Source organism: Pseudonaja textilis, chromosome 14, assembly GCF_049901715.1.
Source record: "Pseudonaja textilis isolate UNSWEBS1 chromosome 14, rPseTex1.2, whole genome shotgun sequence".
NCBI lineage: Eukaryota > Metazoa > Chordata > Lepidosauria > Squamata > Elapidae > Pseudonaja > Pseudonaja textilis.
The window spans coordinates 13,919,094-13,940,261 of NC_142003.1; the positions used below are offsets into that span (position 1 = coordinate 13,919,094).

At 49.5% G+C, this 21,168-nt stretch overlaps 1 protein-coding gene across 1 annotated transcript in view; it reads right to left on the bottom strand.

The window, feature by feature from the left end:
• The window catches only part of CASKIN1 (CASK interacting protein 1), a 125,699-nt gene that overhangs the window by 35,760 nt on the left and 68,771 nt on the right, over positions 1 to 21,168 (bottom strand). The window contains 5 exon segments of the mRNA XM_087912619.1: positions 1,808 to 1,938; positions 3,211 to 3,306; positions 4,922 to 5,067; positions 6,250 to 6,347; positions 13,315 to 13,366. Of these exon segments, the coding sequence (XP_087768745.1) occupies positions 1,808 to 1,938; positions 3,211 to 3,306; positions 4,922 to 5,067; positions 6,250 to 6,347; positions 13,315 to 13,366 (523 nt within the window).

Consider the following 21,168-nt stretch of genomic DNA (forward strand, 5'->3'; position numbering starts at 1 on the left):
TCTCCCTGTCAGAAAAATTCTCCTTATTTCTAGGTTGAATCTCTCCTGGTTCAGTTTCCATCTATTGTTCCTTGTCTGGCCTTCAGGTGCCTTGGAAAATAGCTTGACCCCTTCCTCCTTTCTGTGGCAGCCCCTCAAATACTGGAAGATGCTCTCCTGTCTCCCCTGGTCCTTCTCTTCCCTAGACTAGCCAAGCCCAGTTCCTGCAACTGTTCATCGTATGTTTGAGCCTCCAGTCCCCTCATCATCCTGGTTGCTCTTCTCTGCCCTTTTTCTAGAGTCTTCTAGACTAGTCCAACCTCCTGCACAAGCAGGAGACCCTACGTCATTCTGGACAAATAGCTGTCTGGAAAGAATCTTTTCTTAAAACCTCCAGGGCAAGACAGAAGTTCTCTTTGTTGAATCCTTTAGGGCAGGGGTCTCCAACCTTGGCAACTTTAAGCCTGGTGGACTTCAACTCCCAGAATTCCCCAGCCAGCTTTGCTGGCTGGGGAATTCCGGGAGTTGAAGTCCACCAGGCTTAAAGTTGCCAAGCTTGGAGACCCCTGCTTTAGGGATTCAAGAAGAAGGAAGGGCTCTCGTCTCGCCTTGGGAATTAGCTGGCTCACTAGCTGCCTGAGAACCCTTCCCTTTGAGATGTTCTAAGCCCAGGAATGGCAGGTGGGGCAGGATCTTTGGGAGCTTCTGGGGGTGGGGTCAACCAGATCATGAATAGGATAATTAGAGGAAAGTCCTCCGAAAGAAAAGAAAAAAAAAAGAAAAAAAAGCGGGAAAAGAAAATAAGTCTGCAGGTGGAATGAGATTAACAGCCAGACACTCATGAGAAAGACCTTTTCTGAAGTCTGGCCAGGAGCCACTCTGGACATCCAGCTTTGCAATCCAAGCTTGGTTCTTAAAGAGGATCAGAATCAGATACATGGAAGGGACCTTGGAGGTCTTCTATTCCAGCCCCCTTTAAGGAGACCCTATGCCATTTCAGACAAGTGACTGTCCAGTCTATTCTTAAAAGCCTCCAGGGATGGAGCCCCACACAACTTTTGAAGGCAAAGCTGTTCCACTGGTTCATTGTCCTCAATGTCAAGAAGTTTCTCCTTAATTCCAGATTGCTTCTCTCCTGGATTAGTTTCCATCCCTTGTTTCTTGTCCTGCTCTCTGGTGCTTTGGAGAATAATTTCACCCCCTCTTCTTTGGGACAGCCCCTCAAATAACTGGAGTACTGCTGTCATGTCGGCCCTAGTCCTTCTTTTCTCTGGACTAGCCAAGCCCAAATCCTGCAGCCGTTCTTCATATGGTTTAGTCTCCGGGCCTTTGAACACCAGAGGGTGAGTGACACCTCGCCAATGTTTACAGGCCTGGGTGGAGGCCAAGATGGGGCTTTGATCCAGCCATGGCTGCCATCTTGCTTTTTTTAAAACTTCTTCCACAGGTCCCTGGATGCAGATGTTCCTCTCTGGGTCACCCTCACTGCCTCTGGTAGATGCAGCCTCTCCATCATTGCCACCCCACACTGTGACCTTCACAGGAAAGGAGACCTACCCGGGTTGTGTGTGTTGTCAAAAGACTAGACTAGACTAGACTAGAACAGAACAGAACAGAACAGAACTCTTTATTGGCCAAGTGTGGTTGGACACACAAGGAATTTGTCTTTGGTGCAAATGCTCTCAGTGTCCATAAAAGGAAAGAAACATCCGTCAAGAGTCAAGAATCATCAGGTACAACACTCAATGATAGCCGAGAAGCAATGGGCAAACCATCCTCATCCTCGCTTTGCCCAGAGTCTTCAGCCCTGCCTCCCATCTCCCCTCACCTGATGACGTCAATGTGCCCATTCTTGGCGGCTAGGTGTAGTGGGCTGGTCCCGTTTGGGTCAGTGATGTCCCCCGGCTTGGGCTCCAACAGGGCCGCACACATATTACTGTTCAGAAGGAGTTGCACCACCTGGCAGGCCAAGAAACAGAGAGGGTGCCGAAGAATTTCCTCCTGGGTTTTCTCCCCAACCCCCCAGACAGCAGGCAAAGCTCCCCAAAGCAGCCAACACCACCACCCTGCTTCCCACCCAACAGAAGGGACTTTCACCAGGCCATTTTGCACCCTTAAGAAAAGCCCAGGTTTTGCGACCCATCCTGGAGAAACCACCAAATTTACTCTCAATTTTATTCTCATAAAATAGTATAATCCCTTTTGGCCCAAATCCTGGTCTCGCGGCCGGCAATGCAAAGATCTACCACAAGGGTCTTCAAACTTGACTTGGGGACTTCACCTTCCAGAATTCCTGAGCTAACATGACTGGAGGAGGAGGAATTATGGGTGTTGAAGTCCACAAGTCTTAAAGTTGTCAAGTTTGAAGACCCCTGATCTACAGTATCCTCCCTCCCCCCTCCCTCCGTCCCTCCCTCTCCCCTCTCTCTCTAATCTATCTATCTATATCTAGCTAATCTGTCTATCTATGTCTATCTGTCTGTCTGTCTGTCTGTCTCTCTCTCTCTCTCTCTGTCTATTTGTCTAATCCAAGGGTCTTCAAACTTGGCAAGTTTAAGACTTGTGGACTTCAATTCCCAGAATTCCTGAGCTAACATGACTGGAGAAGGAGGAATTATGGGTGTTGAAGTCCACAAGTCTTAAATTTGTCAAGTTTGAAGACCCCTGATCTACAGTATCCTCCCTCCCTCCCTCCCTCCCTCCCTCTCCCCCCCCTCTAATCTATCTATCTATATCTAGCTAATCTGTCTATCTATGTCTATCTGTCTGTCTGTCTCTCTCTCTCTCTCTCTCTCTCTGTCTATTTGTATAATCCAAGGGTCTTCAAACTTGGCCAGTTTAAGACTTGTGGACTTCAATTCCCAGAATTCCTGAGCTAACATGACTGGAGGAGGAGGAATTCTGGGAGTTGAAGTTACAAGTCTTAAACTGGCCAAGTTTGAAGACCCCTGGTCTACCCAGTTGTTAAGCAAGCGGGTCCCAGGAGGGGACACCAAAGGGACACATGACCTCTCACCCCCAGATCTCGAGGGAAAGGGCCAGAGAAAGTGGGGACAGTTCTAGCAAAGAGGGCTGGACTTTCAGGGGAGGGGTGGAGGGCGGTTCTGACGGCCCCACCAGCTCCCACCCGACAGCATCTTTTGCAGTGAGGAGCTGAGGTCCCTTAACTGGTTTGTGTCCAGCCCTCTTTCACCATCCTGCCCCCCCTCCCACTTCAAGAATCAGGCTTACCCCAACGCGTCCAAACTCGCAGGCCAGGTCCAGAGGAGTCTTCCCACTGTTGTCCAGTATGCAGGGGTTGGACTGGTGCTGGAGGAGCATTTCTGACTGGGGGAGGGAGGGAGAGAGTGTGGGAAGCCCAGAGACCGCCGCCCCCGTTTGACGCAGACCCAACCTGCCAAATGCACCCATTAGCTTGAACACGCCCTCCACCCTCCACCGCCCCTTCCTCCAAAAAGCAGCCATGCCAAGGGGCGAAACCGTCAATCAAAGCCCCACCTCCTCTGAATGTGCAGTACACACAAGGACACACATGTCAAATGGCTGGGGTGTTTCTGGAGCCTCTGACCACTGCTAGATGTCTACGGAGAGTCTCGGTTAGCCAGGCTGTCCCGAAGGTGCTTTTTTCAAGAGGCACTTGGACTTTCTTGTTTTCCTTTTGAAGATGTTTCACTTCTCATCCAAGAAGCTTCTTCAGCTCTGACTGGAGGGTGGGGAAGGGGAGGATTTATACTCCCTGCAGACAGCTGGTCATTTGCGTTCTTTTCCACACCCATTTGCATGACTCTGAGGACACAGATTACTCTCCAGGTGACCTTAACAACTTTCTGAAAGGATGCAAATGACCAGCTGTCTGCAAGGAGTATAAATCCTTCCCTTCCCCACATCCTGTCAGAGCTGAAGAAGCTTCTTGGACGAGAAGCGAAACGTCTTCAAAAGAGACAACAAGAAAGTCCAGTTGCTTCTTAAAAAGCACCTTTGGGACAACCACTGTTAAAGATACCCCCACCCCTGAGAGATGGACTGTAATGGTATGTGGGGGTGGCCACTGGAACCCGGGCAGAGATGCTGCTGAAGGAACAATTAGATAAGAGACTGCACAGCCCACAGCTGCCTAGTGGGCAGAGCAAGAGGCTGAGAAAGAACCTTCTCTAGTTTCTTGCACCGTAAAGACAATGGGTGTTGTGGTTCCCAGACGGCAGCCTGTTCAGATGGCAGCAGAATTGTGCAGTGGGGAAGAACAGGGACCCGTCTGGGAGTTTGGGGAGGCCTCGGATGAGGGTCCTGCATCCAATGCAGAGATGGGGCCGGGACCATCTGGCAGTGGGGTGCTGCCTCTGGAGCCTCCAGAGTCTGGCAGCAGTGAGGCAGAGGAACAAGGGGAGCCTGGTCCCAGTGCTTTGCACAGAGCTGCCAGAAGGCAAAAGCAGCTAAGACAAAAGGGGTGACTCGGGAGTAAGGCTGGGAAGTGATTGCCCCTCCCATAAGGTATGAAGGAAGTACAAAGGTAGAGAAACCTTTGCAGGAAGCAAAGTTGTTCGCTCTAACCTTGAAGCTCTGTGTGGACTCTGTACTTCAATTGTTTTTTTGCAGTTAATTTGGCACTCTAATTACTGGCAGCCATTCAAAGGAGAGAAAGGTGGGTGCTTATCTCGAGGGACTGTTTGGAACTCATTACTGGCTGGGAATGAACATAATTCCCAGCGTTGAAATAAAACAAGAGTTGTTTGGACTAAGTGTGTGCTTCATTACGGTCTTAGGAAGCCTGGGTCAGGACAATGGGGAGGGGAGAACTGCACTTTCAAACTTGCAAGAGTCTGACAATGCAACTTTTCTCAACCTTGGCAACCTTGAAGATGCATGAACTTCAATGCCTAGAAGCCCACCCCCCATACGTTTCGTGGTGCTCCTCTGGTGGAGATTGCTTAGCACCGCCTCTTACCACGTCGTAGTGTCCATGCTGGGCCGCCAAGTGCAAAGGGATCTGTCCCTCGTCTGACGGGATGTTGACCGAGGAGCCGGCCTTCAGCACCAGCTTCATGGGTTCCTTCTTCCCTTGCCAGGCAGCGTAATGCAATGGGCGCATCCCTGCAGGGGAGGCAAACATTCAGCAATGGGGAGAGACAGCAGGACCTTCTGCCGTTTAAACAGAACAGCCGTCCCACAAACCCAGACTACAGACCTATCTGAGAAGGGGAAAATGGCAGTTTTTACGAGCTGTTGCCAGTTACAAAATCAGACGATTAAGCTTCTCCTGCCTGATATTTTCTGTATTTGGGTTTTGGCTCCAATGAGCAGTAGACATCTGCCTGTGGAGCTCTGTCAAATACTCTTGTTACAGGGGTTGCCAACCTTTTGGATCTCAGGGACCAGCAAACTCATAATTTTAAATCCCGCAGGCCACTAATATAAATTTCGACTGACGGTGGCTGCAGGAAAAAACTCTGCAAGAAAATTCCCCACCCCATTTTCCTACTGATCGATTATTCTTTATTTGGGATTGCAGGATACCGTCTCCAGCTCCGTTCTCGGGGTCGGGGGGGAGGAGAGAGGGACTTTTGGCTTCATGCAAGGAAAGCAGCAGAAGTCTTTCTTTCTCTCCCCCAAACTCCACCAGAAATGAGTCTTTGTGAGACTTGTCACACCGGCACAGCCTCTTGGAGCAGGAAGCCTTGCAGGGCCCCAAAGACTCATTTGTGGCGGAGTTTGGGGGAGAGAAAGAAAGACTTTGGCTGCTTTCCTTGCGTGCAGCCAAAAGCAGAAGAAAGAAGCCGAAAGAAGCAGCCCAGTGGCCAGGCCAGGTGCGTGGAGCAAGTGGGGCAGGTTCCCCCCCTTCCCCCCTTTCTCCCTTCCCTTCACCACCTTGTGTTGTTCGCAATGCAAGCAACGCAAGCCTTATGTTCTCACGGGCCACGTGGGTGGCGCAGCCTTGTGTTCCCGCGCAGCCTGGATTAATTGCTTTAGGGGCAACATTTCTCTGCGGACCACCAAAATTTTCTCGTGGACCACCAGTGGTCCCCAGCCCACCAGTTGGTGACCACTGCTTTTGTAGATCTCTCCCCTCAAAAGAAGAAAACACTTTCAACTGACTCTGTCTGGATGTCTTGGCTGAAGGCCATCTCCTTCTTTCTGGGAGAGAACTACAAACTTGGTTGGTGCTCTGGACGCAGGACCCAACCTTTGCCTCCTTTCACCTGCCCCGTCTCTACCAAGGGCTCTCCTGGTTTGCCACCCCACACACATACACACACACGCGGCTTCTATGCTTGCCTTTGTTGTCCTTGATATCCACCGCAGCCTGGGCCTCCAGAAGCAACAGGATGAGTTCCGTGTTGCCGTTAAGGGCGGCGTGATGCAAAGCGGAGAACCTGTATATGACAGAAGCAAAAGTCTGTTGTCACCTGCTCAAACCCGCACTCCTTTAACATCAAACTATCCACTATTGACCTCACCCCATTCCTAAGAGGTCTGGAAGGGGCGTGCATAAGCGCACCATCGTGCCTACCGTCCCTGTCCTTTTGTCTCCATTTATTCGTACCCATTTCCTGTATTCTTACTCATGTTTATACTTATACCTATTGTCTTGTAAGCGATTGACGAATCAAATCAAATCAATAAAATAAATAACAGTCACCAAGGCCACCTTTCCCTTCCCTGGATTCCCTTCACCCTCAAGCTGATCTCATCTTGGGAAGACCTGGAATGCTGGTCACCATCATGTAAATAAGATGTTGAGACTTTGGAAAAAGTGTCGAGAAGAGCAAACAGAATGATTCAAGACCTGGAGACTAAAATACATGAAGAATGGAATCGGATATGGCCGGTCTAGAGAAAAGAAGGACTGGGGTGGGGGGGGACTGCCCCAAAGAAGAGGGGGTCAACCTATTTTCCAAAGCACCAGAAGGCCCCCCCCAAAAGAGAAGAGAATGAATGAATGGAAACAAAAAAAGGAAAGAAGCAACCCAGAACTAAGGAGAATTTTCCTGACATAATAATTAAACAATAGAATGGCTTGTCTTCAGAAATGGTGGGGGCTCCGTTGCTGGAGGTTTTTATTAAGAGACTGGACAGTCACTTATCTGAAACAGTATAGGTTCTCCTGCTTGAGCAGGAGGCTGGACTAGATGGCCTCCAAGGTCCCTTCCAACTCTTATTCTGATCCTCTTTAAGAACCAAGCTTGGATTGCAAAGCTGGGTGTCCAGAGTGGCTCCTGGCCAGACTTCAGAAAAGGTCTTTCTCATGAGTGCCTGGCTGTTAATCTCATTCCACCTGCAGACTTATTTTCTTTTCCCGCTTTTTTTCCTTTTTTCTTTTGGAGGACTTTCCTCTGTCTAATTAAAACACCTGACAGCGTCTTCTTTTTCTTAAAGGCTGCTTTTCTGTTTTAGTCTAACTGGGTTTTTCATTTCTGGAGCTGCTCTTTCTTGCCAGCGTTATTAGTTTTTAATCCTCCGCTGCTTAATGTGCAGCTGGGCACAGAAGCGGGATCTGAAATGAAAACACGCAGAGATATTTTTTGTTTTTTGTTTTAAAAAAAGGGTTCCAGTCTCTACAACAGCGAGCACAATGACTCCGCTGATTTGCCACGAGGACTTCAGGGCACCCTGGGCAGCAACGGTGCAGGGAAGAGGGTGAATGGACCGGCTGGCCCTGCAAGGACCCTCCAGCCAGCCCAGCAATCGACTCAAGGGTTAGTCCACCAAGTCAAGATGGCAGCCCATCATCACGTGACCCAAGCTCCTCCCCTTTTTCAAATACATCTTAGAAGTGACCCCTGCAAAGACTCTCCTCCCTCCCTGCTCCAAACTCCCTCTGGAGCTCCTGCTTCTCTTTCTAACTCCGCTCCCCCTGCCCCCAGCTCCCCCTGCCCACCAATTCCTCTCTCTTTCCTTCTCTTGCCTGCTCCCTTCCTCTTAGCAGCAGCCAGTCTCCCACCTGGCAAATAGAGGAGGGGTCTCCTTCACAGCCAACCTGGAGCCCCTCTTAACAGAGTAACAGAGTTGGGAGGGGCCCTGGAAGTCTTTTAATCCAACCCCCTGTACAACTGGAGACCCCAGGCCATTGCAGACAGGGGGCTGTCCAACCTCTTCTTAAAGATCTCCAGGGATGGAGAACCACAACTCCTGAAGGCAAGACGTTCCACTGACCGATTGTTCTGACGGTTAGGAAATGTATCCGTAATTTCAAGTTCTAGACCTCCTAGAGATCTTTCACGGGAAGTTGCCCAACCCTAATCCTAGGCCTCTCTCTCCTTCTGCAGATGGATTTGAGGGGTTGTGACCCGACGCTGTAGAAGAGGCGTAAGGAAAATATGGATCGAAGCTACCCACAAAAGAGGGATGGATTGGCGAGGATGATGGAATTTGCAGCAGCAGCAGCTCAATTGTTGACTCCCTTGATCAGCGAAAAGACATTATCTGCACTTAGGGGTTGACTGGAAATCCCTTGTAGACCTTTTTGCATGAAACAGGGAAAAATGCAGTGATGAATTGTGGTTTTGATGGTTTAAACAAATGGGTGATAGAAAAATGTGAGCTTTTTTTTCTAATCGTATAGGGTGAGAGAATTTTGTAATTGTGCTCATATTTGCTGCAGAGGAAATAGGAAGCTGCTTCTATTTCTTTTTACTTTTGTTTTTCGTACTTTTTCCTGCCTTCTTTCCTTCCTTCTTCCCTTCTTTTCCTTCCCTCCCTCCCTCCCTTCCTTCCTTCCTTCCCAGCCTCCTTCCTCCTTCTCTCACCCCCTCTTTTAATACTTATTACTTCATTAGCATTTATGTTCTTTATAAAATTGTTAATTAAAATTATATTTTAGAAGAAAGAAAATATAGTTCGGTTGCCGCTGGGAACAAGTCAAATTTTACATCTGAGTTCATTAGCAAAGGAACAGAAAAGGTGCCCACCAGGTCTGGTACAGCAGACCCAGAAATACCAGAGTTGATTCAGCCTTTGTAAGCAGAGGAGACACCCCAAATCCACTGGGCAAACTGCTGTTCTGTTCTTTGGGGGTGGCCAGGAACGTGGCAGGGAGCCAAGCCTCCTGATCTCAAAGCAAGGCCAGCAGAAAGGCACATCCCTCCAAATACAGAAACTCCCTGGGGACGGGTGAGTGGTGGGGGGAAACCCACCCTTGCAGACTGTGAAGAGTTTGGGGTCGCTTGCAACACACCAACTCTGCACTGTAAGCGGTTGCATGTGAATGCTGGGGGAGGGTGCCCAAGTGGTGCCAATCCGGAATAGCCTCCATTTTTAATAGGACAAACACACACCCTGCTGCCTTCTAAGGTCTCTGCTGCCTTCTTTGTGGTAAGGATGGCCAGAAGGGGGTTACAAAATGATTGATCCAATCAGAGGTGGGTGTTCAGCTGGTTCTGACCAGTTCTGGAGAACTGGTAGCAGAAATTTTTGAGTAGTTTGGAGAACCGGCCAATCCCACCTCTGACTGGCCCCACCAACCCCATCTGTTCTGTGCCTCCCATCGAGTCCCAGCTGATCGGCTGGATCCTCTTTGGCTGCCCTGCAGAGGAGAAGGGAGCTGGAAAGCAGGTTAGTGGAGTGGGGAAGGAAAGGAGATTTTGTAGTATCCTTCCCCTGTCATGCTCACCAAGCCATGCCCACCAAGCCACGCCCACAGAAACGGTAGTAAAAAAAAAACTGAATCCCACCACTGGATCCAATCCTTCAAAACAGCTGCAAACACACAATCTACTAAGATCAGCTTTAACCTTATTCTGCACAGTCTATTTTAGGAGCCACGTTCAGCCTGCGGTGGGAACCCAGCCGGAGGGGGTGAAGGAGTCAAAGACACCAGAAACAGCAGTTCTCTGGGGAAGAGAGGCTTCTGCCTATATAGAGAGAGATATTTGTTTTCTTAAGTTTTCATGGGTATTTATATGTATGGTATTCAGCTTTGTTTGGGTATTTTCCCAAGTCATTATAGTTGTGCTTTTAAAGTTGCTGAAATGTCGCTACAACTTTAAAAGCACAACTATAATGATGTGGGAAAATACCCGAACAAAGCTGAATGCCATACATACATACATACAATGTGTGTGTGTGTGTGTGTCTATTGTTGTTTATATATATATATTGTTGTTTGGGGTGCTGTATATATAATATATATATATTGTCTGATGGAGACAAAAGTGGGCCATGTATCCGATTAATAAATAGACAAAGACACATCAGGAAGCAAACAGCCAGCCAAAAATGGAATCAGAAAAGGAAATTGCAATGTAATTATAACCTGGGAGGAAGATCTGTTTGTTCCACAGTTGCCTGTATGACCTCCCTCTAATCCAGATCAGCTTCTGTTCTGCTAGCCTGGGTCCTCAGCCATTGGCAAAACAAGGAAGTCAGATCAAATTTAGTTTGCTTCTGGTGGAGAACATTCTTGCTTCGGTCCATTTATTATTTATTGTCTTGCTTTAATTGTTTATCTGGTCTTTGGGGGTATCCACAGGGTGTGGTCCAGTGGTGGGATTCAAACATTTTTACTACCTGTTCTCTGGGCGTGGCTTGGTAGGCGTGGCTTGGTGGGCGTGGCAGTGGAAGGATACTGAAAAATCCCCATTCTCTCCCCTTCCCACTAACCTGCTTTCCAGCTCCGTTCTCCTGTGCAGGGCAACCAAAGAAGAGCCAGCCGATCAGCCGGGACTCAATGGGAGGCGGAGAAGAGATGGGGTTGGTGGGGCCAGTCAGAGGCGGGATTGGCCGATTCTCTGAACTACTCAAAATTTCCTCTACTGGTTCTCCAGAACTGGTCAGAACCTGCTGAATCCCACCTCTGACCCAGCCCTCTTCCCATCCCCTGACCAGCAGCCAAGGTGAGCTAACGGCACCTTTTTCTGGAGTGGCCAGTCCCACCTGCTCCTGACCCCACATGGCTGGAGACAGGAGTCTGTTGGCTTCCTCAGGGACTGACCGTTGCCCCCCCCCCCCACAAGCGGAGGCCCTGCAAGGGTGTCTCAGCAACCAGGTCAGTGGGTCAACACGGGGCTCTGGCTGAAACCGCAGGAATCTCCTTCATCAGGGTCTGGACTCCCCCTCTCTCCTTAACCATCCCTGCCAACGGGCGATCTCCCCCCACACACACAACCAGGGCAAGTTAGCCCCTCCCTGTTCAGCAGGTCTTCCGTTCGGCCAGGGTCAGCCCCACAAGTGGATGTTTGGCCGTCTCGGGGGATTTAGGAGGAGGAGGGAGGGAGGGAGGGCGAGTTGTGCCCCCTCACTTCCCACCTCTCCTGGGTGGTCTCTCGAAGGACAGGCGCTTCCCTGCTCTCCTGGGGCCTCTTTCGTTCCAGACTGGTGCAGGCTGCAGGTTCAGGCACTGCGAGGGATCCTCACGGACGTTAGGAGGCAGCGATTCAGTGGGGGGGCAGTTTTGCTGCTGAAAGACCCTGTGCTGGCGTCTCCCCTGCTCCCCTCCCTCCCTCCCTCCCTCCCTCCATCCATATGTCATTCCCTTTCCCTTCCCTTTCCTTCTTTCTTTTTCTTTCTTTCTTTCTCCCTTCCTTCCCTCCCTCCCTCTTTCTTTCTTTCTCTTTCTTTCCTTCCTTCCTTCCCTCCCTTTCTTTCTCCAATCGCTCCCTCTTTCTTTCTTTCTTTCTTTCTTTCTTTCTTTCTTTCTTTCTTTCTTTCTTTCTTTCTTTCTTTCTTTCTTTTTTTTCTTTCTCTTTCTTTCTTTTTCTTTCTTTCTTTTTCTCCCTTCCTTCCCTTTCTTTCTCAAATTGCTCCCTCCCTCTTTCTTTCTTCCTTCCTTTCTTTTTCTTTCTTTCTTTCTCCCTTCCTTCCCTTTCTTTCTCCAACTGCTCTTTCTTTCTTTCTTTTTTTCTTTCTTTCTTTCTCCCTTCCTTCCCTTTCTTTCTCCAATTGCTCCCTCTTTCTTTCTTTCTCTCTCTCTCTTTCTTTTTCTTTATTTCTCCCTTTCCTCCCTCCCTCCCTCTCTTTCTTTCTTTCTTTCTTTCTTTCTTTCTTTCTTTCTCTTTCCTTCCTTCCTTCCTTTCTTCCCTCTTTCTTTCTTTTTATCTTTTTCTTTCTCTTCCTTTCTTTCTTTCTTTCTTTCTTTCTTTCCTTCCTTCCTTCCTTCCTTCCTTCCTTCCTTCCTTCCTTCCTTCCTTCTTCACTCTTTCTTTCTCCAATCACTCCCTCTTTCTATCTTTCTATCTTTCTCTCTTTCTTTCTTTTCTTTTTCTCCCTTCCTTCCCTTTCTTTCTCCAATTGCTCCCTCCCTCTTTGTTTCTTTGTTCCTTCCTTCCTTCCTTTCTTTTCTCCCTTCCTTCCCTTTCTTTCTCCAATTGCTCTTTCTTTCTTTCTTTCTTTCTTTCTTTCTTTCTTTCTTTCTTTCTTTCTTTCTTTCTTTCTTTCTTTCTTTCCTTTTTTTCTTTGCACCCTAAGAAGCCTCCCTGGAGCCTTAGGAGAGGCAAAACAGGACACCGGGGGTGGGGCTGGGGGTGGGAGCGTGCCACACACCCCTGTGCCCCATTTTGGGCCTAAGAGGCCTCCCTGCAATTACCTGGGAGGCAGAAGCTGGCACATGGAGAAAAAGAGGAAGGGGAAAGAAGGAGAAGCAAGGATTGGGAGAGGGGACTCATGTACACCACCCAGAAAACGTCTCAAGATCTTTACTGAGGATGCACACCTTCGGCCTTTCCATGGGGCCCTGGACTCCACTCTTTAGAAATATCAATTTTGTCAGCAGTTGAAAAGGCAAAAGAAGCCAGGATCCACCAAGAGATGGAAGGGACGGAAGGTAAAGGAAGAGAAAAATCCCCACACAAGATGCTTGGAAGACTCCCCCCCAGGAGAAAGCAGGATATTCTACGTCAGTGGTGGCTAACCTTCTGGGCCTCCCGTGCCGAAGGCAATCTGCCCCGCCCCCCTGCCCATGCGCACGCAACACTCCCCACGCCCCCTTACCTGCACTGTGCATGTGTGTGTGCCTGCCAACCGATTTTCAGCCTGTTTGAGGCCTTTTTCAGCCTCCCAGAGGCTCGAGGGAAGCCTCTGTAGCCTCAGGAGACCGAAAAACGGGCCTTCCGGAAATACCAGAAGTGCCTAAACAGACCCGTTTTTCAGCCTCCTGAGGCTGCAGAGGCTTCCCTCGAGCCTCCGGGAAGGCGAAAATGGCTTTAAATGGGCTGAAAATCAGCTGGGAGGTGCACACATGCAAAGTGCAGGTAAGTTTGGCTGGTTCTCGCACACATGGCTCTGCGTGCCACCTGTGGCACACCTGCTGTAGGTTTGCCATCACGGTTCTCCGGAGTCCTCTGGGATAAGAGGCCACCCCACCAACCCCAGGGAGGCTCATGGACAGCCAAGGCTTTGCCAACTCACCCATCTGTGTCCTGGAAGTTCACGTTCACCCGTTTGGTCGATCCGAGGAGCTCTGTGGGGGGAGGAGAGAGAAGAGAGGAGGGTTAGAGGAAGGGGAGCCTTTTTCCCTGGGAATCTCTCCAGGCACTCCTGGAAGTGCCTCAGCTGCCCCCAAATACCCACTTTGGGAATAATCAGTCTGCGTTTCCATCACGGCGGCTCATTATGAAGCCGGCTTCCTTCCGGAATAAAGCCAGCCGGCCTCCCGGATGGTCCTTGAGAAGCTTTTAAGGAAGAAGCTTTCTCAGAGAGTCTTTGGAGAATGCCTGCCAGGAGCAGGAGGTCTATTTTTATTATCCAGTCCTGGTTTTGTCCGGGTGTATTATTCTCGGGGTGTTTTCATGCTATGCTATTCATCACTGTGCATTGTGAGGATATTCAGCAACCTAGCCGATTTGGTAAGTCAGTAAATGGATGCATACTGAGTCGGGTTTTCGCTCGGTTGCGCCTGAAGGATCCAGCAAAATGGGTGTTTGGATTGGTTGTAAAACTGACCAGTCCATCCACAATTCCCCTGCTGCTTACACATGGCTTACATGTAGAATGCCCTACTTGCAGGCTACTTCTGCTGATCACTGGCTGCCTGCAATTTGGCAGTTTGAATCTCACCAGGTTCAGGGTTGACTCAGACTTCCATCCTTCTGAGGTCAGTACAATGAGGACCCAGATTGTTGGGGGCAAGAGGTTGACTCTGTAAACCACTTACAGTAAAGCACAATGAAGCGGTATATAAGTCTAAGTGCTGTTGCTATTGGTACTGGAGCCAGGTGGGGACAGGGCCCAGTACCTCTGGCCCTTTTGCACAAGGGACCCCTTAGTAAAGGCATAAGAAACAGGCATGAAAGAGAATACCTGCACCTACCCTCTCACCCACACTCACACACACACACCCACGTTAAGAATTTGCAGTTTACTTTCCCATTCTCACAGCCCATCTGCTGGCTACTAACACAACCCAAGCGTTTGTTCATCCAGGCACTCTTTTCAGATGGAAGTGGTGGGTAGAAGAAAGACAGTGCTTTAAATGGCTAGACCCCCCGGGAGAGGATGATGGGCTTTGCAAACTGAGGAGGCTGTGGAAGGATTGGAAAGCACGCATTTCTGGCACCCCATTTCGCTCTAGAGCTTCTTGAATCGGTGTTGACCAATTTGTGCCTTTAGATTCCCCCTGGTCTCCCTCCGCTGAGGATCTCACTCTGGAGAAACATGTCAGACTAACGTGGCCAAAGGTTTTGGCCCTTAAATGTATCCCCCCACTCGAACCTGGAGGAGAAATAACCAGCCTGCCAGTCTCCCCTCCTCACTTTTGCCCAGGTTCCCCCAGATCCATTCTTGTCCCACTTCTGCGTGAACCTCGACATTTTTAAAGTCATGGGCACAAAAAGTCATATTGTGCATACATGTGTCTGTCTTCGAACTATTTGGTCTCAAAACATAGGAATGGAATGGAATGGAATGGAATGGAATGGAATAGAATAGAATAGAATAGAATAGAATAGAATAGAATAGAATAGAATAGAATAGAATAGAATATAGAGAATAGAGAGTAGAGAGTAGAGAATAGAATAGAATAGAATAGAATAGAATAGAATAGAATAGAATAGGGGAAGGGAAGAGGAGAGGAGAGGAGAGGAGGGGAGGAGAGAAGAAGAGAAGAGAAGAGAAGAGAAGAGAAGAGAAGAGAAGAGAAGAGAACGAATGGGAATAGAGTAGAGTAGAGTAGAGTAGAGTAGAGTAGAATAGAATAGAATAGAATAGAATAGAATAGAATAGAATAGAATAGAATAGAATAGAATAGAGGAAGGGAAGGGAAGGGGAGAGGAGAGGAGAGGAGAGGAGAGGAGAGGAGAGGAGAGGGGAAGGGAAGGGAAGGGAAGGGAAGGGAAGGGAAGATAAGAGAACAAATGGGAATAGAGTAGAGTAGAGTAGAATAGAATAGAATAGAATAGAATAGAATAGAATAGAATAGAATAGAATAGAATAGAATAATAACTTTGTTGTCACTTTAAATGTACACTAATCAGCATATACTGAAATTTTGTTGCAGACAGCTCTCAAAGAGTCACCATGTCCAATATACAATACATAAACATGACAAAATAAAGAAATAAATATAAAATTATGCATATACCTACATATATTATATGACACAAACATCACAGTCTAGTTTGGATGTATGCATGTACAAGGCGAGAAAAACGAATCTTGTGTGTTTACCAGACAGGATGGCATAGGAAGCAAAGCTGTTACAGACTCTGGTAGTCCTGCTAGAAATACTTTGAAACGCCCTCTCAGAGGGGAGCAACAGAAACAGACCGTGAAGTGGGTGTGTGGGGTCTCTAACAATGTTTTGAGCTCTAAGCACATAGTGCTTATAAGCAGTATGCTGAATAATGCAAAGCGAGCTTCCTATAATCTTCTCCACTGTCCTTAGCACTCTCTGTAGGGACTTTTATATCTGAGGGTTACACAAGATCCATGCCCCACACTTTGCATTCCTGAATAAAATAACAAGCTGATAAATACTAATGTGTTTATATTATGTATGGCAATATTGTTTTTATAAGTTTCAGCAATCGGGACATGCTGGAATTAGGATGCGGGTGACAGGGAAAGTCAGGCTGAGGATTGTTTGTCCTTCCATTCAGGCTCACTAGAATCCTTCTGAATACTCTCCATATTTCCCATGGAAACTTTGGCAAGAGAACAAGTCAAGGCTTCGCGCTGAGCTCAGCTGGCCCTAAGTCCCAGGAATAAATCCTGGCACGATCTGGCTGCCCAACCAGCAGCTAAGAGAATCCACTCCACAGCTGAATTCGCACAACTGACTAAATCTGTAAACTCAAATTGAACCAAGTACAATTGCTGCATTCACATAATGTACCCTGTCCAAACCAAACACTTGTGGTTCAATGGGATAACTAACACACACACACACACACACACACACACACACACACACACACACACGCCCAAGGGCTAAGTTAATGGCCTGGATTCCCACAACAAAGCACCAAAAGGCAAGAAAACAAACAACGGCTGGAAACTAACCAAGGAGAGAAGCAACCTTAGAATGAAGGAGAAACTTCCTAACAATGATAGCAATTAACCAGTGGAACAGCTTGCCTTCAGAAGTTGTGGGCACTCCATCACTGGGTTATTATGGGATAAATTATGGGATAAAGAGACGGGTATAGGGTCTCCTGCTCAAGCAGGGGGTTGGGCTAGATGACCCACAAGGTCCCTTCCAACTCCGTTATTCTATGTTCTAACACATTGTTACCATAGGTTCTCCCTCCTAATTTTAGCCCAGATGAGCAGGTTGCGGGAACCAGTCCATCTACAGCCAGAGAAAAAGAAGGGGTTGCAATTATGGGATGAAGCCTGCGGAAGGGTCCCAGGGGCATCTGGTGGTCCCCAAGGTTCTTCCTCTCGGCAATGACCTACCTGCCTCCCTCCTCGCCAGGGACTGGCAGCTTTCCTTTACCAGTGAGTGGGGTGTGAGTAACTTGTGCTGCAAAATGTCTCTGTGCCAGCATCTTGTTTCCTCCAGAGCAGTGGTCGCCAACCAGTGGGCCAGAGACCAGTGGGGGTCCGTGAGAAAATGTTGGTGGTCCACAGAGAAATGTTACCCCAGAGCACCCTCCAAAGCGATTAATCCAGGCTGCGCGGGAACACAAGGCTGCGCCGCCCACATGGCCCAGGAGAACACAAGGCTTGCATCGCTTGCATTGTGAACAACACCAGATAGTGAGAGGAGGGGGGAAAGGCTGGAAGGGATGAACTTGCCCCACGTGCCCCATGCACCTGGCCTGGCTACCGGGCTGCTTCTTTCCGCTTCTTTCTTCTTCTGCTTTTGGCTGCACGCAAGGAAAGCAGCAAAAGTCTTTCTTGCTCTCCCCAAACTCCGCCAGAAATTCGTTTTTGTACCCAAGAGGCATCGTGCTCCAAGAGGCCGCACCAGGAAAAAGACTCATTTCTGGTGGAGTTTGTGGGAGAGAGAGAAAGACTTCTGCTGCTTCTGCTGCTTTCTTTGCCTGAAGACAAAAGTCTCTCTCTCTCTCTCTCCCCCCTCCCTCCCTCCCTCCATCCCTCCCGCTCTCTGAGAACGGAGCTGGAGACGGTAACCTGCGATCCCAAATAAAGAACGTTCAATCAGTAGGAAAATGGGGTGGGGGATTTTCCTGCAGACTTTGGGGGCGATTTTCCCAGGGTCTGCAGGATTTAAAATTATGAGTTTGGTGGTCCCTGAGGTCCAAAAGGTTGGAGACCTCCCCTGCTCCAGGGGAGAAGGAGGACAGGACCTCAGCTGACTCTCCTAAAAAGGAGAAAGGCCTGCCATCCACCTGGCCAGTGGCAGGACGGGGCAGTGTTGCTCCCACTGCCCTCTCTCACCAAACAGCCCCAAGGAGTCAGGGATCCCCTCTGCCAATTAGCAAGCTTTAGTAAAAGGCAGAAAGAAACTGAGCTCACCCAAACTTCTGCCTTTGAACAAAATGTGACCGTTGGAAAATGTGCCGCCGGGCCTGGTTTTTCGCTACCTTTGCTGGATACACCCAGCTTGCCTCCAAAAATGCCTCCCGGAACTCAGAAGGGCTACAGAAGCCAACCTGCAGCGCATCGGAAACTTCTCCTCTCACAAGCCCTCCTGGCTCTGCTCCGGAATTACTCCGACGGGGACTGACAGAGATGGGCAGCTGAATAGGGTCAGGGGTCCTCCGTGACTGGCAGCCGCACCTTCCATGCACTTGCCAAGCTCGCCCAAAACTGGCCCAGGAGAGGTGTGGGGGGGGACGGGGACGCAGCCCTGCAGGGCAAGGTGTGGGGCCTCAAGGCTTCTCTGGGTCATTGCTTGCCTAGACCCAAACTGGTTGGCCACTCCAGGGGCTGACAATGGTCCCCTTGGCCTTGAAAGGAGCCCACCCGAGCCTTCAGATTACAGATCATCAGAGTTGGAAGGGACCTTGTAGATCATCTAGTCCAGGGGTAGGGAAACTTGGCTCTTTTATCACGTATGGACTTCAACGCCCAGAATTCCTGAGTGAGCCATAAAAGGTTCCCCATCCCAGACCTACTGGTTTTTCAGTTGTGGGGGAAATCAATTTTTGACTCGAATGGGACTGTTTAATATACAAATGTAGGACATTTGTGTATTTGTATATACAAATTTGTACACTGCTCCAAAAAATAAAGGGAACACAAAAATAAGACATCCTAGATCTGAATGAATGAAATATTCTTATGAAATACTTTGTTCATTACATAGCTGAATGTGCTGACAACAAAATCACACAAAAATTATCAATGGTAATCAAATTTAGCAACCCGTGGAGGTCTGGATTTGGAATTACACTCAAAATTAAAGTGGAAAAAAACACTACAGGCTGATCCAACTTTGATGTAATATCCTTAAAACAAGTCAAAATGAGGCTCAGTAGTGAGTGTGGCCTCCACGTGCCTGTATGACCTCCCTACAACGCCTGGGCATGCTCCTGATGAGGTGGCGGATGGTCTCCTGAGGGATCTCCTCCTACACCTGGACTAAAGCATCCCCCAACTCCTGGACAGTCTGTGGTGCAATGTGGCATTGGTGGATGGAGCGAGACATGATGTCCCAGATGTGCTCAATTGGATTTAGGTCTGGGGAACAGGCGGGCCAGTCCATAGCATCAATGCCTTCATCTTACAGGAACTGCTGACACACTCCAGCCACATGAGGTCTAGCATTGTCGTGCATTAGGAGGAACCCAGGGCCAACCGCACCAGCATATGGTCTCACAAGAGGTTTGAGGATCTCATCTCGGTACCTAACGGCACTCAGGCTACCTCTGGCGAGCACATGGAGGGTGCGGCCCCCTAAAGAAATGCCACCCCACCCCATTACTGACCCACTGCCAAACTGGTCATGCTGGAGGATGTTGCATGCAGCAGAATGTTCTCCACAGCGTCTCCAGACCCTGTCACGTCTGTCACATGTGCTCAGTGTGAACCTGCTTTCATCTGTGAAGAGCACAGGGCGCCAGTGGCGAATTTGCCAATCTTTGTGTTCTTTGGCAAATGCCAAACATCCTGCATGGTGTTGGGCTGTAAGCACAACCCCCACCTGTGGACGTCGGGCCCTCATACCACCCTCCTGGATGAGCTGCACTACCTGAGCCACTGGTGTGGGTTGTAGACTCCATCTCATGCTACCACTAGAGTAAAAGCACCGCCAGCATTCAAAAGTGACCAAACCATCAGCCAGAAAGCATCGGAACTGAGAAGTGGTCTGTGGTCACCACCTGCAGAACCACCCCTTTATTGGGGATGTCTTGCTAACTGCCTCTGCTTTCCACCTGTTGTCTATTCCATTTGCACAACAGCATCTGAAATTGATTGTCAATCAGTGTTGCTACCTAAGTGGACAGTTTGATTTCACAGAAGTGTGGTTGACTTGGAGTTACGTTGTGTTGTTCAAGTGTTCCCTTTATTTTTTTGAGCAGTGTATATTCCCCCCACAACTGAAAAACCAGTAGGCCAGGGATGGAGAACCTTTTATGGCTCACTCAGGAATTCTGGGAGTTGAAGTCCATAAGTGATAAAAGAGCCAAGTTTCCCTACCCCTGGACTAGTCCAATGCCCTGCCCAAGCAGGAGATCCTATGCCCGTGTTGGCAAACCTATGCCACACATGCTGGAAGTGGCACACCGAGCCATTTCCCCTGGCACGCAAGAGGTCGCCTGGAAGAGCCCCACTGCAGATGTGTGTGTGCCGCCACCCGACAGCTGATTGTCAGGTATCTGGCGTGCATGCGCAGGGGGTGGAGGGGGGTGCACGGGACATGCGCATGCATGCACAGAGGCACACAACATGCAAGGAGGAATTGTGCACACTTGCACAAACCCATGGGGAGGGGTCATGCATGCATGCGCAGGGGGCGCAGGGGAACCAGCACATATTGCCTTCTGGGTGCTGGCAATTACCGGCACGGGAGCTGAAGAAGGTTAGCCGCCACTGCCCTACACCATTTCTGACAGATGGGAGCCTGCTGAGCCAAGCCAGTCCTCTCCCCATCTCTGCCCCAAAGAGGAAAGGCCCGGAACACAAACCTTTCATTTCCGGCTACAGTTTTATTAGCCTGCCCCTGGCTTGGCGCTCTGCCAAAGAGATGGTACAGCAGCTGCCAAATTGGCAGGAGCGGAAGAAGCTCGTAGACGCAGCCGGGCTCCCCAACCAGCCTCATCGCACCTCCGCCCAACCTTAAGAGCCCAGCACGGGCCCACTCGGCAGAAGCGCCAGGGAGGGGCGTTAACTGTTGGAGGAAGGGGGCTCTGCCCTCCTGGAGGGGCTGAGGGACACCCAGCAAGCCCATGCAACCCAGAGTTGGAATCTCACACGCAGCTGCTCCTGCCTTCCGCTGTCCCTCGGTGCCAAGGAGGGAGCAGCAGAGATGCCACCCGAGGACGGAGGGCCAGGGTGAGCCTGGCTGGCAGGGACCCGAGTGGAGAAGGGGCCATCCGTCTTCCAGACAGAGGAAGAATCTGCAGGCTGGCCAGCCGAGGAGGGGAGGGGGAAGAGGAAGCGCAGGGGAGCCAGGACAGGAGGGGGAGGGCAGGGCACTGGAAAGGTTTTTGCTCATCATCACTTTTTCATTTGCTTTTATTCTTAGCGTCTGCATGGCGGAAGAGATGCCAGCTGACCGCAAGCCTGGAGTTTCTTGAAAAGAGAGAGAGAGAGAGAGAGAGAGAGAGAGAGATGGAGGCAGCTTCCAGAGAGCAGAGGTACCAAAACACCCATCCCGTCCTCAAAGCCGGGAGCAGAGCTGCAGGGGGCATG